General features: G+C 47.0%; 1 protein-coding gene across 11 annotated transcripts in view; it reads right to left on the bottom strand.

Annotated features, from left to right (window-relative positions):
* palld (palladin, cytoskeletal associated protein) overlaps nucleotides 1-15,252 on the bottom strand; it is a 121,744-nt gene that overhangs the window by 32,573 nt on the left and 73,919 nt on the right. For 7 of the 11 annotated variants that reach the window (XM_031785855.1, XM_031785858.1, XM_031785861.1 and 4 more), the window contains 3 exons: nucleotides 14,863-15,003; nucleotides 13,407-13,794; nucleotides 12,534-12,569 (listed from right to left, as the gene is read on the bottom strand). In XM_031785855.1, the coding sequence (XP_031641715.1) occupies nucleotides 12,534-12,569; nucleotides 13,407-13,794; nucleotides 14,863-15,003 (565 nt within the window). The remainder of the gene's footprint in view (nucleotides 1-12,533; nucleotides 12,570-13,406; nucleotides 13,795-14,862; nucleotides 15,004-15,252) is intronic. The other 4 variants (XM_031785857.1, XM_031785859.1, XM_031785864.1 and 1 more) reach the window with 1 other exon arrangement.

The raw sequence follows: 15,252 nt of genomic DNA, 5'->3' as shown, positions 1-15,252 counted from the left end.
TGCCAGGCAGCTGATAATGAAGAAACAACTCAGTTCCATATGTGTCTCTTTAACATACATGTTTCCATAAAACCACACGCAACGCCTCTATAAGAAAGTGATTGTTAATACAGCATTAGAGAGTTTACGAGCTACACCTCATAAACACAAGGTCTCTGCTGTGGGTACAGCTCTGAATCACAGCACAGATATGTGACAAAGCCTGGCAGCCAGAGCAACACGGTTCTGAACACAAGACCATAGAGCACTACGGTCCACAAATACAAAGACAAAGCACTAACCGAAGCGACGGATCGGACAGTGAGGAGACAGACAGGATGTTCTGGTGCTCACCTCTCTTAGAGACTTTAATTTACAATATTACCAGGTGCAGGACTAATTCACCAATAAACTTTGTACAGAAAAATAACAAACAGGTCGTTGACAAAGACTTGAATAAATCAAACATATTCTCAGTACAAACTATTCCGGCAACAACTCTTTGCCTATAACAAAACTCAGGTATAACTCTACTCTAGCCAACCTGTTACCTGCCCTGCCTGCTCTCTCCCAGATATATCTGTGATGAGAGACGGACCAAGGCGCAGCGTGATTAGTTCCACATATTTTAATGAAGCGAAACTTCCAAACAAAACAATAAACAACGAAAAGTGACATCAGTGGTGCTACATACACAAAACACATATCCCCAACCCAGGTGGGAACAATGGAGAACTTAAGTATGATCCCCAATTAGAGAAAACGATAAACAGCTGCCTCTAATTGGGAATCATACCAAGTACACCAACAGAGAAATAGGAAAACTAGAACACCCTAGTAACGCCCTGACCTACAACAACATAGAGAACCAAGGGCTCTCTATGGTCAGGGCGTGACAGTACCCCCCCCCCCCCCCAAAGGTGCGAACTCCGCCCGCAAAACCTGAAACCAAATGAGGAGAGCAGGGGGGGTGACTAGTGTCGGTGGCGACTATGGTGCGGGTCATAGCCCCCGCCCAGACCCCATATCCGGGCCATCGCACCGGGCTGAACGTCGTGCCTGGGCATCGGAGCAGAGGGCCCCGGCCATGGAGCTGGGTTGGATGCAGCGCCCGTACTGGGCACCAGTGCCGAGGAAGGCTCCGGTCATGGAGCTGGGTTGGACGCCGCACCCGGAAAGGGCACCGGCGCAGAGGAAGGCTCCAGCCTTGGAGCGGGACTGGACACCGTGCCTGGACTGGGCACCGGCGCAGAGGAAGGCTCCAGCCTTGGAGCGGGACTGGACACCGTGCCTGGACTGGGCACCAGCGCAGAGGAGGGCTCCGGCCTTGGAGCGGAACTGGGCACAGTGCCTGGACTGGGTACTGGCGCAGAGGAAGGCTCCGGCCTAGGAGCGGGATTGAGGAGGCGCACTGGAGGCCTGGTGCATGGAGCCGGCACAGGTGGCACTGGACTGGTGACACGCACTTCAGGGTGAGTGCGGGGAGCTGGCACAGGACGTACTGGACTGGGGAGGCGCACTGGAGGCCTGGTAAGTGGAGCTGGCACAGGTGGCACCGGGAGGTTGACATGCACTTCAGGAAGGGTGCGGGGACTGGACTGGGTACTGGCGCAGAGGAAGGCTCCGGCCTAGGAGCGGGATTGAGGAGACGCACTGGAGGCCAGATGCGTGGAGCCGGCACAGACTTCACCAGACTGCTGAAAGGCTCAGGCTGAATGTTGAGCAGAACACACCTGCACAACATCTCTCTCCTCTCTCGCTCTCTCAACTTCTCCATCGCCTCCTTGATGGTCTCTGGCTCTTCAGGGTGAGTGCGAGGAGCTGGCACAGATGGCACCGGACTGATGACCCGCTCTTCAGCATGCCTGCGCTGCAGCATACTCCTCGCTAACTCTTCTCTCCGGTATCCCTAATTGCACTCCTCCACTGACTCCCAAACAGGCTCTGGCACTCTCCGCTGCCCGACCACCAGCTCCATGTGCCCCCCCCAAAACAATCTCAGGGTTTCTGGGGCTGCGGCCCCGGTGTCGTCGCTGTCCTTCCCGATTACTCTGCGACTCCTGCCCAAAAGGGTCTCGCAACCTCCCATTATCTCTTCCCAGGTCAAACTCACTTTACCCTCCGTTGTACGCTGCTTGGTCCTTTCGTGGTAGGATATTCTGTCACGATCGTGATGAGAGACGGACCAAGGCGCAGCGTGATTAAAGTTCCACATCTTTTAATAAAGCAAAACTTCCAAACAAAACTTCCAAAAAACAACGAAATGTTACATCAGTGGTGCTACATGCACATACACAAACCCATATCCCACAACCCAGGTGGGAACAATGGAAAACTTAAGTATGATCCCCAATTAGAGACAACGATAAACTGCTGCCCCTAATTGAGAACCATACCAAGTACACCAACATAGAAATAGGAAAACTAGAACAACCCCCTAGTCACGCCCTGACCTACAAAACCATAGAGAACCAAGGGCTCTCTATGGTCAGGGAGTGACAATAACTCTACTCTAGCCAACCTGTTACCTGCCCAGCCTGCTATCTCCCAGGCAAAAGCCAACTGAGCACCTAAGTATTATTTCCAGGAACTCCCTCCAGCTAGGAATGTTCCATCATGATAGCCCCAAAACACATTTCTACCATAAATGCGTCATTTCCCATGGACATATACTGTATCATAACCTGTTTGGGATAGGGGGCAGCATTTTCATGTTTGGATGAAAAGCGTTCTCAGAGTAAACTGCCTGCTACACAGGCCCAGTTGCTAATATATGCAGATTAGATTTGGATAGTAAACACTCTGAAATTTCAAAAACTGTTTGAATGATGTCTGTGAGTATAACAGAACTCATATGGCAGGTGAAAACCTGAGAAAAATCCAATCAGGAAGTGGGAAATCTGATGGTTTGTAGTTTTTCAACTCATTGCCTATCGAATATACAGTGTCTATGGGGTCAAATTGCACTTCCTAAGGCTTCCACTAGATGTCAACAGTCTTTAGAACCTTGTTTGATGCTTCTACTGTAAAGGAGGGGGGAATGGGAGCTGAATGAGTCAGAGGTCTGCCAGAGTGGCATGAGCTGGTCACGCGCATTCACGTGAGAGTTCCATTGCAATTTTGAAGACAAAGGAATTCTCCGGTTGGAACATTATTGAAGATTTATGATAAAAACATCCTAAAGATTGATTCTATACATCGTTTGACATGTTTCTACGAACTGTAATATGACTTTTCTTCTGAACTTTCGCCTGGACCTGCCCGCGCGTCGTGAGTTTGGATTTGTGAACTGAACGCGCTAACAAAAGGAGATATTTGGACATAAATGATGTACTTTATCGAACAAATCAAACATTTCTCATGGACATGGGATTCCTGGGAGTGCATTCTGATGAAGATCATCAAAGGTAGGTGAATATTTATAACGCTATTTCAGACTTCTGTTGACTCCAACATGGTGGATATCTGTATGGCTTGATTTGTTTTTTTGAAATCTGACACAGCGGTTGCATTAAGGAGAAGTATATATCTAATTCTGTGCATAGTACTTGTATCTTATATTACAGTTTATGATGACTATTTCTGTAAATTGATGTGGCTCTCTGCAAAATCACCGGATGTTTTCGCCAATGTAAACTGAGATTTTTGGATATAAACTCTATCGAACAAAACATACATGTATTGTGTAACATGAAGTCATATGAGTGTCATCTGATGAAGATCATCAAAGACTAGTGATTAATTTTATCTCTATTTCTGCTTTTTGTGTCTCCTCTCTTTGGCTGGAAAATGGATGTATGTGTTTTGTGACTAGGCTCTGACCTAACATAATCATATGTTGTGCTTTCACTGTAAAGCCTATTTGAAATCGGACACGATGGGTAGATTAACAAAAAGTTTGTCTTTAATTTGGTGTATTGCACTTGTGAATGTATGAAAGTGACATATTTTGAAAAAAATATTGTTGAATTTTGCGCGCTGCCTTTTCAGCGGAATGTTGTCGAGGGGTTCCACTAGCGTAACCCTTCACCATACAACGGTTTTACATAATCATGCTACCCAATGAAATTGCTGTACAATATGATCTTGTTGCCATCTGAAGAGTGTTTTGAATACTGATGTTTGATTTTCTGGTTTTAAGCATTAAACTTTCAAATTGCTCTTTGTTGACTGTTGCTGGGTGCTATCGTCCTCCATCAGCACTTGTACCCTACCTGCCCTAAGCTCTCTCCTGGCCCCTTACACTAAGTCTGAATTTATCCTGATAGGTGACCTAAACTGGGACATCTTTAAACCCCTTGACCATGTCCTAAAGCAATTCAATCTTTCTCACATTATTACCAATCCCACAAGGTATGATTCCAAACACCCAGAAAAGGCAACTCCCCTCGATGTTATCCTCACAAATAATCCTGATCGGTATCAGTCTAGTGTTTTCTGTAATGACCTTAGTGATCACTGTTTTGCAGCCTGTGTTCGTAATGGCTGCTCAGTGAAACGAGCTGTCCTGATTTGTCATAGACGCTTGCTAAAAAACTTTCATGACCAAGCCTTCCTTCATGACCTGGCCTCTGTAAAATGGTAGAATCATTTTGATTGCCTCTGTCGAAGATGCTTGGACCTTCTTTTTTTTATATTTTCAGGGGTATTGTTAACAAACACCCCCATAAAGAAAATGAGAATTAAAAACAGGTTCAGCCCCTGGTTCGACCGTGATCTTGCAGAGTTACTCCACGTCAAGAATTGCATTTGGCAAAAGGCTCGGCACACACATACTCAGGCTGACTGGCTATCGTTCAGGCAAGTGAGAAATAAGTGCACTCAGGCTATCCGGAAGGATAGTTACTTTAGGAGCAGTTCTCTGTGGGTCTAACCCCAAGAAATTTCTGGAAAACGGTTAAAGTCCTGGAGAAAAAACCCTCCTCCTCACAGCTGCCCATGTCCCTTAATGTTGATGATGTGGTTGTTACTGACAAGAAGCACATGGCTGAGCTCTTTAATCACCACTTCATTAAGTCAGGATTCCTATTTGACTCAGGCATGCCTCCTTGCTCGTCCAACATTTTCTCATCTCCCACCCGTTCTAATACGACTATGCATCTCCCTCTTTTTCCCCTGCCCCACTACAAGTTTCTCCCTGCAGGCAGTCACTGAGTCCAAGGTGCTAAAGGAGCTCCTGAATCTTGACCCCATAAAACATCTGGGTCAGATGGTTTAGACCCTTTCTTATTTATGGTTGCTGCTCCTATCACCGCCAAGCCTACCTCCAACCTTTTTAACCTGTCTATGCTTTCTGAGGAGGTTCCCATTGCTTGGAAGGCAGCCACGGTTCGTCCTTTATTTAAAGGGGGAGATCAAGCTGATCCTAACTGTTAAAGGCCTATTTCTATTTTGTCCTGTTTATCAAAAGTGTTGGAACAACTTGTCAATAATCAACTGCCTGGCTTTCTTGATGTCTATAGTATTCTCTCGGGTATGCAATCTGGTTTCCGGTCAACCTGGTTTCCAGATGTGTCACTGCAACCTTAAAGGTGCTCAATGATGTCACCATTGCCCTTGATTCTAAGCAATATTGTGCTGATATTTTTATTTACTTGGCCAAAGCTTTTGATACGGTAGACCATTCCATTCTCGTGGGATGTATTGGTGTCTCTGAGGGGTCTTTTGGCTGGTTTTCTAACTACCTCTCTCAAAGAGTGCAGTGTATAAAGTCAGAAAATCTGCTGTCTCTGCCACTGCCTGTCACCAAGGGAGTACCCCAAGGCTCGATCCTAGGCCCCACGCTCTTCTAAATTTACATCAACAACATAGCTCAGGCAGTAGGAAGCTCTCTCATACCTTTAATTGCAGATGATACAGTCTTATACTCGGCTGGCCCCTCCCTAGATTTTGTGTCAAATGCTCTACAACAAAGCTTTCTTACTGTCCAACAAGCTTTCTCTACCCTTAACCTTGTTCTGAACACCTCCAAAACAAATGTCATGTGGTTAGGCAAGAGGAATGCCCCTCCTCCCACAGGTATTTTTACTACCTCTGAGGCTTTAGAGCTTGAGGTAGTCACTTCATACAAGTACTTGGGAGTATGGCTAGATGGTGCACTGTCCTTCTGTCAGCACATATCAAAGCTGCAGGCTAAAGTTAAATCTAGACTTGATTTCCTCTATCGTAATCGCTCCTCTTTCACACCAGCTGCCAAACTAATCCTGATTCAGATGACCATCCTACCCATGCTAGATTATGGAGATAGAATTTATAGATCGGCAGGTAAGGGTGCTCTCGAGTGGCTAGATGTTCTTTACCATTTGGCCATCAGATTTGCCACCAATGCTCCTTATAGTACACGTCACTGCACTCTGTACTCCTTTGTAAACTGATCTCTGTATACCTGTTGCAAGACCCACTGGTTGATGCTTATTAATAAAACCCTCTTAGACCTCACTCCTCCCTATCTGAGACATTCTGTTAAAGGTCCCCAAAGCACACATGTCCCTGGGTCGCTCCTCTTTTCAGTTCGCAGCAGCTAGCGACTGGAACGAGCTGCAAGAAACACTCAAACTGAACAGTTTTATCTCAATCTCTTCATTCAAAGACTCAATCATGGACACTCTTATTGACAGATGTGGCTGCTTTGTGTGATGTATTGTTGTCTCTACCTTCTTGCCCTTTGTGCTGTTGTCTGTGCCTTATAATGTTCGTACCATGTTTTGTGCTGCTACCATGTTGTGTTGCTACCATGTTGTTGTTATGTTGTGTTGCTACCATGCTGTGTTGTCACGTGTTGCTGCCTTGCTATGTTGTTGTCTTAGGTCTCTCTTTATGTAGTGTTGTGCTGTCTCTCTCTTTTGTGATGTGTGTTTTGTCCTATATTTATATTGTATTTAAAAAAAAAAAAGAATCCCAGGCCCCCATCCCCTCAGGAGGCTTTTTGCCTTTTGGTAGGCCGTCAACGATGACTCATAGACTAACTTGCCTCATGTTTAATGTACACCAGCACTTCAACAAGAAAGCAGCCATAAACAACATGGCGCTTCAGACAAACATGAGGTAGGTTAAATTATATGATTATACTCTACCAATACTTTGATCGTTATTCTCATAATATATTTCACATTACTAGATCATATTTGTTTAAATGGGCAGTTTTATACATGATAGAAACATTGTTAAAAGCTACTTTGTTTTAGTAACTGGCGTGATCAACAAACAGTCGACTTTGGCTCCTTATGTCAAAGTATTATTGGCAAACGGAATGCGTTACTCAATCCAACATTCTCTTTGGTTTCAGGATTCTTGACTTTTCCTTGAAGAGATACAATAAAGAGTCTTTCTTCAACCAATAATTTGTTTCAGTGTCATTGTCTACAGGTTATGGACATGCGCTCCATGACAACCACTGACAAAGAGCAATAAGGCACACAAACAAAACCCCGAACACAAGAGTTTAAAAGATCAACACAAAGCTCTGAATCCAACAGGCATGAAACATAGTTTCAACAAGACCACAGATGTATATTAAACATGTTGTTTAGTTATACTGTATAAACTCGATTTGGGAACGAATTAACATTCCAAAGCATCAAAATCACATTTGAGATGAACTCTCAGTACAAAAAACCAAACAGTATCCAGGATCCTCTGTAAACAAGTTATGTGTATCTGTGTGTGAGTGAGAGAGACAGAGCAGGGTAGAATGGTTTGGAACGTGGCCTTCAGTTTGTTGCAGTTGTTCTCTGTTACCCTGACAACGACCTCAGAGGTTAAAGAGGTTTGTAGCCGGCCCAATCATTTAATCTCTGTGGTATGACAATTATGCAGACGGCATGGGTTTGAGTGGCACTGAGTCGATCCACATGCGATATATAGCACATTAAAGGGGATTAGTAGCTTCCTCATCTTTACCTCTCTGGGCATATGCAGGCTTCCCACGCATACACACATGGTGTCACTTACAGGCAAGCAGGCTGTTGTTCTAAGCTCCCCCATGTTTGGGATTGTTAGCCCGGTTCATATGTACGTACGTGTGTGTGTGAGTGTGTGTGTTTGTGCATGTGTGTGCGTGTGCGTGTATGACAGACATTTAAGTCAGGAATGGGAGTTCCTGGATGCCATGAGGGGGGAAGACGCCACATGGTGAGGTTGTGACCCCATTCGCAGCCATTTGCTAGCAGCATTTTAACACATAATACTCAACTTTGACATCTGACCCCTGAAAGATAATTGTTGAACCTCATCTACCATGTGGCTCCAGCAGAGCCCACACCTTCCACTTCCTCCTCTTTGGACACACAGGGTCAGAACATGACTTTGTATTGTTCTGTGATTTCAAGAACCAAACGAACACACACGCACGCACTCACGCACGCACTCACGCACGCACTCACGCACGCACGCACGCACGCACTCTCACACACACACACACACACACACACACACACACACACACACACACACACACACACACACACACACACACACACACACACACACACACACACACACACACACACACACACACACACACACACACACACATACATACACACACACACACACATTCTCTCTCTCTCTCTCTCTCTCTCTCTCTCTCTCTCTCTCTCTCTCTCTCATTGTGACTCATTGTGGTAGGTCTCTCAGGGTGGAGGCTGTGACAGATCAGTCTGGAACAGTGAGGATTAACACAGCTGTCTGATCATGATGACCCTCACACCCTGCAGGGGTTCTGAGAGGCACTACAGCATCACTTCCTCCTCACCGTGACGACTGGCCCACAGTGCCACATTATGATCCACAACCTGTTTTTAGACTGACCAGAACTCAACTTGAACCAGAACTCAACCACATTTCAAGTAGTCCTCAATCAAGGATGGAGTTATGAAGGTTATGGTTATTTTATGTCATGTTTTTAAGTTTAGATTGTGAGCGGGTTATGACATGGCAGAGTTGAGGTTGTTTAAACCACTGATCTGTGCTTGACTCCTCTGCTTTTCACAATCCGTAATCCTCAAATAATCTAAAGCAAACAAGAAATTGAAGCCTGGTGGAGATTCTCACAGAGGGTTTGCCAGAGAGGGTTCAACAGTAGGCTGTTTATAAAATGGATATGTGCACAATAACTATTTCAACTGTCAGGTTCTGATTCCTTGTTTTATGAAACAGTGATTAAGATATAAAATGTTGGCAGGATAATTGCTGCTTGTGTGTTTGACGACGCCCACCCACAGATTATATCCCAACCCATAATCTAATGTTGTGTCACCGTGATCACAGTCAGTACTACAGTCACACCTCACTGTGCCTCGTTCACTTGGCTCTTCTCTCCTCAAAAACCTTACATGGTCTGGGTTTGGACTTTCCCTTCAGAGGCTGGCGCTTGAACTGAATGTCCTTGGTGTTTCTGTACAAATAAATACTGTATCATTATCTTTTGTAGATTAAGTTTGCATGTGAATCTAGTAAATGTTGACAGTAATCACCAAGATGGCAATTAATAACTTGACGATTTGCCACACAGCAGCCACAGGGAATCTCAGGGGGACTCTGAGGCGCCAGTTCCAGGAAAGAGGCACTTCTAAATCCCTTCCATTTAAAAATGCTCACACCAGCACAAGCATACATACACACCTTGTTTTCAGGGTATGTTGTAACCATTCAACATGAAACATTTCCTGTGAAGTGTCACACTGGGTAAGTACGTACAAGACTAGAAAGCTGATACTGAACACCAATGCCACTTACACTCCATCACAATGTACACATGTGGGGGTTCGCACACGTACACACACACATGCATGCACACACACAAACAGACACAGGTGTTATCAGTCCAGTGTGATACAGCTTTATTCTTGGTCGCGGGTGTCCCCTTAGACCCCTGGTGAATCTTAATCATAAATCAGGACGAAACATACACACTCTCCAAAATGGCAGCCCATTGACCTCACACTGATACGATAGCTCCCACCTAAGTGATTTATGACCTGCCTCAAGACATGGCTACAGACCCAACAACCTTTAACAGCTTAATACAGACTGTTATACACTGCTGCCCTTAAGCCCCAAAACAGACTCAACCTGCCTCTCTCTCTCTCTCTCTCTCTCTCTCTCTCTCTCTCTCCCCCTCTCCCTCTCCCTCTCTCTCACTCTTAAAACACAAGGCCAGTGTTCTGATCCTAAATGCCAACGTGTGGCCTCTCCTCTGAGAGCTTCCTCTGATTCTTCCACCAGGTGTGGCAACACCAGTAACAACAGCCATCAGAACCACACACTGACTGACTGACTGGCTGACTGGCCCAGCTCCATCTTCCTCCAGTACAGACAGTCACAGTGCAGACAGACAGCGGGCGTGTTTTCCCAGATCAGGTCTTGTACAGTCCCCTCAGCCTGCCAAGTCATACAGCAACTTCCTCTCCACAGTAGAGCCCTGAATCTCCACAGTAGAGGCATGAATCTCCCCAGTAGAACCCTGAATCTCCACAGTAGAGCCCTGAATCTCCACAGTAGAGGCATGAATCTCCCCAGTAGAGCCCTGAATCTCCACAGTAGAGCCCTGAATCTCAACAGTAGAGGCATGAATCTCCCCAGTAGAGCCCTGAATATCCACAGTCGAGGCATGAATCTCCACAGTAAATCCCTGAATCTCCACAGTAGAGCCCTGAATCTCCACAGTAGAGGCATGCATCTCCACAGTAGAGGCATGAATTTTAAGCCCGAGCTCTACCCATGTCCATGACGTTCAGGCCCTACCCTACCCAGGCCCGATTGCTTCTGCCAAATTTAAGGCCCTGCCCAAAACCCGAAATCAGAAATAACTTCCTCTGTTAGTAAACCCATTTGCTGCTCCTCTCTGTCTGTCACTCGCTCCCTGCGCACAGCTCGCTGTGCATGCGCTCTGCTCATGGCTTTCTGAGTCTGTTATCCATAGCAATAGCTCTGCTTGGGCTGATCTGCTCAATAAAGAGACATGAGAGAGCAGTTAGCTGTTAGCTACTTTTCATCACTCTAAACTCCAACTGTCTTATATTTGACGAGGTTGAAGCACTTCTGACACCATGTTAGGATTTTAGTCAGATATAACTGTGCTGCACAGCAGAGTACATGCAAATGGCTCAGCTTTAAAATGTTAGTCATCATTTTAGTGATACCTGAGCCCTGCCAGTACCCTAGTTATTGATGAAAAAACAGGGCCTACCCGGCCCTAACCGATGTATAATGTCGGGGCCCGTCAGGCTCTGGTCAGGTAGGAGGAGAGCTCTACTCCACAGCCCAGCTCTGTTAATGCAGCTCTGAGATACCATCGACAGGAGAGCTTTCATCAAGACACCAGCCCACAGACCCACAGCTCACAGTTCAAGGCAATGTGAGGCATAAATAACAGGTGTAGGCCTATGTAATGGTTGAGATGTATGGATGCAGTAGTACGTCCTCTTAGACCATCACACTAAAATGACTTTCTTTCCTTGTGAATAAAATACAGCAGTTAAACAGTAACTGTGACTGTGATTTATCTATTAAAAACATCCGTCAAAACAGACACTGATTCACAGACCTTATTGGCTCCAGTGAAATGGTAGCCGTTGCATGATAGTGCTTCGTTTTACATTAGGAGACAGAGAGCTAATACAGTGGACTCATAGTTTCCATTCAGTTCCCCATTGGATTCACAGCAATTTAGAAAAACGACTCAATCAGAACCTTGATTAAAGTTACATTGGAGGCCTCAAATCAAATCCAGATAAGATAAAAACAGACTTTTACATCAGAGGCAGTAAAAGTCACACAACAGCGTCCCCTTTCACAGACGTAGACACTGTAGAACCGTGGCTTCAACATTGTGCAAAAGCATGTTGTTTAAAAAACGTTATTGTTTTCAGGAGAACAAATGAGAGGCAGTGACCCCTGCCGTGAGGTCAGAGGTTGAAGGACAAAAGTGGCCGGTGCCTGAGGCTTTAGTTTGTCAGCCAACACTTCTACAGGTCACCAGGGGACAGAGAGGAAGCTAAGCTCCAGCACGGCATGGCACAACGCATTGACCCCTGGGTAATGGCAGGGCTGGTTGTTTTTACTGTGTAATTACTGAGTGTATGTAGCAGAGGAGAGGGGGGTCAGTGCACCGTCCCTCTGCACGCTTCACCACGGGGAGCTGATTGTTTTTGGCAGTATGTTTGTGTCATTATTGTGGAAAAACTCACTCAAGGAAGCAGCTTTATGGTGATCCTGCTATTTGCAGAAACTCAAGCCGGGACACCAAAAGAAATACAGCAAAACAATCTGAATGTGCCAACACATCGTTATGATGCCATTATTCTTCCAACTCCACTGCTAAACAACAGGGCTCCACTCACATCACACCCAGAAACAGACCCAGAAACAGACCCAGACCAGACCCAGACCAGACCCAGACTCAGACCAGACCCAGACCAGACCCAGACCAGACCCAGAAACAGACCCAGAAACAGGCCCAGACCAGACCCAGACCAGACCCAGACTCAGACCAGACCCAGACCAGGCCCAGACCAGACCCAGACCAGACCAAAACCAACCCTTCAGTTATTTACCTGTCATGTTCTGTCTCCTCCTCTATACCCTCCGCTCTGGAATCAGAGAGGATACAATGTCAATATTTAGCTAGAGTTACACAAATAGGCAATCCAACGCAACAACACTTGTACAAAGCACAGAGCATGGACCCTACACAACATCCATGTTCCACATGCATCCTGTCTCAGACCACATCAGAAATATGTCAGTCTCAGACCACCTCACTAATGCATAAGACATATATCATGTCTGAACCACAACATTAAATCAGAAGCTAGACTATACAACCCTGCAACACGAACAGAGGCCATCCATAACGAGACTGTGCAGTCAAGTCCATACACTCACACATCAAGACATACACAAACCATACAAGGACAATAAATGCTCTAATGCAACAACGGACATCATACTCAATGCCTTTAATAAAACATGGGGAGGCCACAGGGGGAGGCCACAGGGGGAGGCCATACAGAGAAAGCAGGGGCCCTGGCCGTGCATACAGGAGTCACACAGAGACACTAGGAGCCATCCAACAGAACAGAAGCCAATCTGTTTTCAGCCACAGAACAGCTGCCAGCCAGGCCAACTCTCTGGCACACAACAGAACACAACACTGACATGGCACTGACACCATCCTAAAGAGACCGGAATGCTCTTGTTCTGTAAATACTGGGATTCCCCTTGTAACCCTTTCAGAAGCAGAATACACCCAGATCACTGATCCACAATACAATCACTTATTATGGGAGTCATGGCGCCAGCTCAATCAGACATCACTCATGACAGCCCTCCTCTGGTGCAGTGGGATGCGGTGAGAAGAGCAGGGAGGCAAGGGTAAGGAGAGTGGCAGGGTGGTGGCAGCATGGCAGGATGGAGGGTGTACTCACAGTTTGGGCTTGGTGGGCAGTGGAGGACCTTCCTTCACTGGGGGCGGAGACATCTTGGCTGGGCCTGGGAAGTCTGGCTGGGCCTCTCGTGGAAGCAGGCTGAAGGTGGGCTGAGAGGGGCTGGCAGGCCTGCCGTTCTGCAGTGCCCAGTTGGCCCGGTCCTGACCTTCCACGTCGTGGTACATGTGGACAGGCTGCAGGCCCGACATGCTGGGCCAGATCTCCAGCTCGTTGACGTGGAAACCCTCGGCGCAGGTACTGGGTGGGACCTTGGGCGGAACCTCCAATAGGCTGATCTCTGTGGGCGGGGGAGGGGGAAAGGCCTGGGTGTCCTCAAAGACAGAGTCATCCCCGGGCGCCACACCATTCCTGACCGAGTCGTACACCGCTAGAGGGAGAGAGACAAGAAGTGTCACATTACAGACATCTCCTTACACAGTGCACTAAAATAACCTGCAGCAGAGCCCAGCCTGCCCCACATCCCCCTCTTATAGCCTACTAAACATGGCAGTTCTAAATTTAGTTTGGAATGTGATGTGATCTAAAGTAGCAGCTGTGTACAGTCAGCCTGTTTGTCTGGGGGAGGTCTTGATGTAACCCCTGTTTATTTGGTCCTTGGATTTCCTCTGATTGCGTGGTGAACTGAGAGTACACAGAGTTATCAGAGAGAATAAACATGTCTCCCTTCTCCCACACTGAGATAGCTGATCATCGCCAAACTACCCCCCCACTCCTCCTCTTTTACTCCTCCCCCTCCCCCTCCCCCTCCCCCTCTCCCCCTCCCTCTCTCCTCCTCCTCCTCTCCTCCTCTCTCTCTCCCCCTCCCCCTCTCCTCCTCCCTCTCTCCCCTCCCCCTCTCCCCCTCCCTCTCTCCTCCTCCCCCTCTCCCCCTCTCCTCCTCCCTCTCTCCCTCTCCCCCTCCCCCTCTCCCCTCCCTCCCTCTCTCCCCCTCCCCCTCTCCTCATCCCTCTCTCCCCCTCTCCCTCTCCTCCTCCCTCTCTCCCCCTCTCCCCTCCCCCCCCCTCTCCCCTCCCCCTCTCAGCTTCCCCCCTCTCCCCTCCCCCTCTCCCCTCCCCATCTCCTCCCCCCCTTCCCCCTCTCTCCCCCTCCCCCTCTCACCTCCCCCTCTCCCCCTCCCCCTCTCTCCTCCCCCCTCCTCCTCCTCATATAGATCCATGATTATCCAGGAAAGTAAACAGGACCAGGACAGTCATTTGAACCAGAGGAAACCACACAGGGATCCGCTAGACCTCCCAGGCTGACTGTCTATTTGTAATCATTAATATGATGTAGAGCCAGACAGGCCCTCATCCTTGACCCAGATGTACCAAAATTCTGCGCAAACACTGTGCAAACTACAAACTCACATGCACTAAAGTTTAACTCAATTACACTACAAGTTGATACAAGTTCTAAAAACGGTTGTCAAGTTAATACAATAATGATGGTAACTCACCTGTGGGAGTGTTGAAGGCCCCTCCAGTGACAGAGAGTTGGGCTGTGCTGCTGACGGAGCCGTAAAGGTTGGTTGCAGTGCAGCAGAACTGACCTCCATCCTCTGGGAAGGCCTCTGCTATCACCAGCGTACAGATCTCCTCTGGAACAAACCAATCACAACTCTCAACACATACACTGTGGTGAATTAAACAACTAGCAGTGGCACAGTGTTGAAACTAACAGCAAAAAATAAATACTGGTGGTCAGTATAAACAGGTTAGGGAAAGTTTGTAACAGTTGAATGAGACAGACACTGACTGTTTGACCGGTTTAATAGACATTTACACAGCCATAGAAAAGAGTGGAAGGTTTACTATCTACATGTTTGTAGTTGGAGGTAAGACAGACA

The sequence above is a fragment of the Oncorhynchus kisutch genome, linkage group LG13, assembly GCF_002021735.2.
Source record: "Oncorhynchus kisutch isolate 150728-3 linkage group LG13, Okis_V2, whole genome shotgun sequence".
NCBI lineage: Eukaryota > Metazoa > Chordata > Actinopteri > Salmoniformes > Salmonidae > Oncorhynchus > Oncorhynchus kisutch.
The sequence above is the reverse complement of the archived record's forward strand: the minus strand, read 5'-3'. Positions and strand labels throughout refer to the sequence as shown.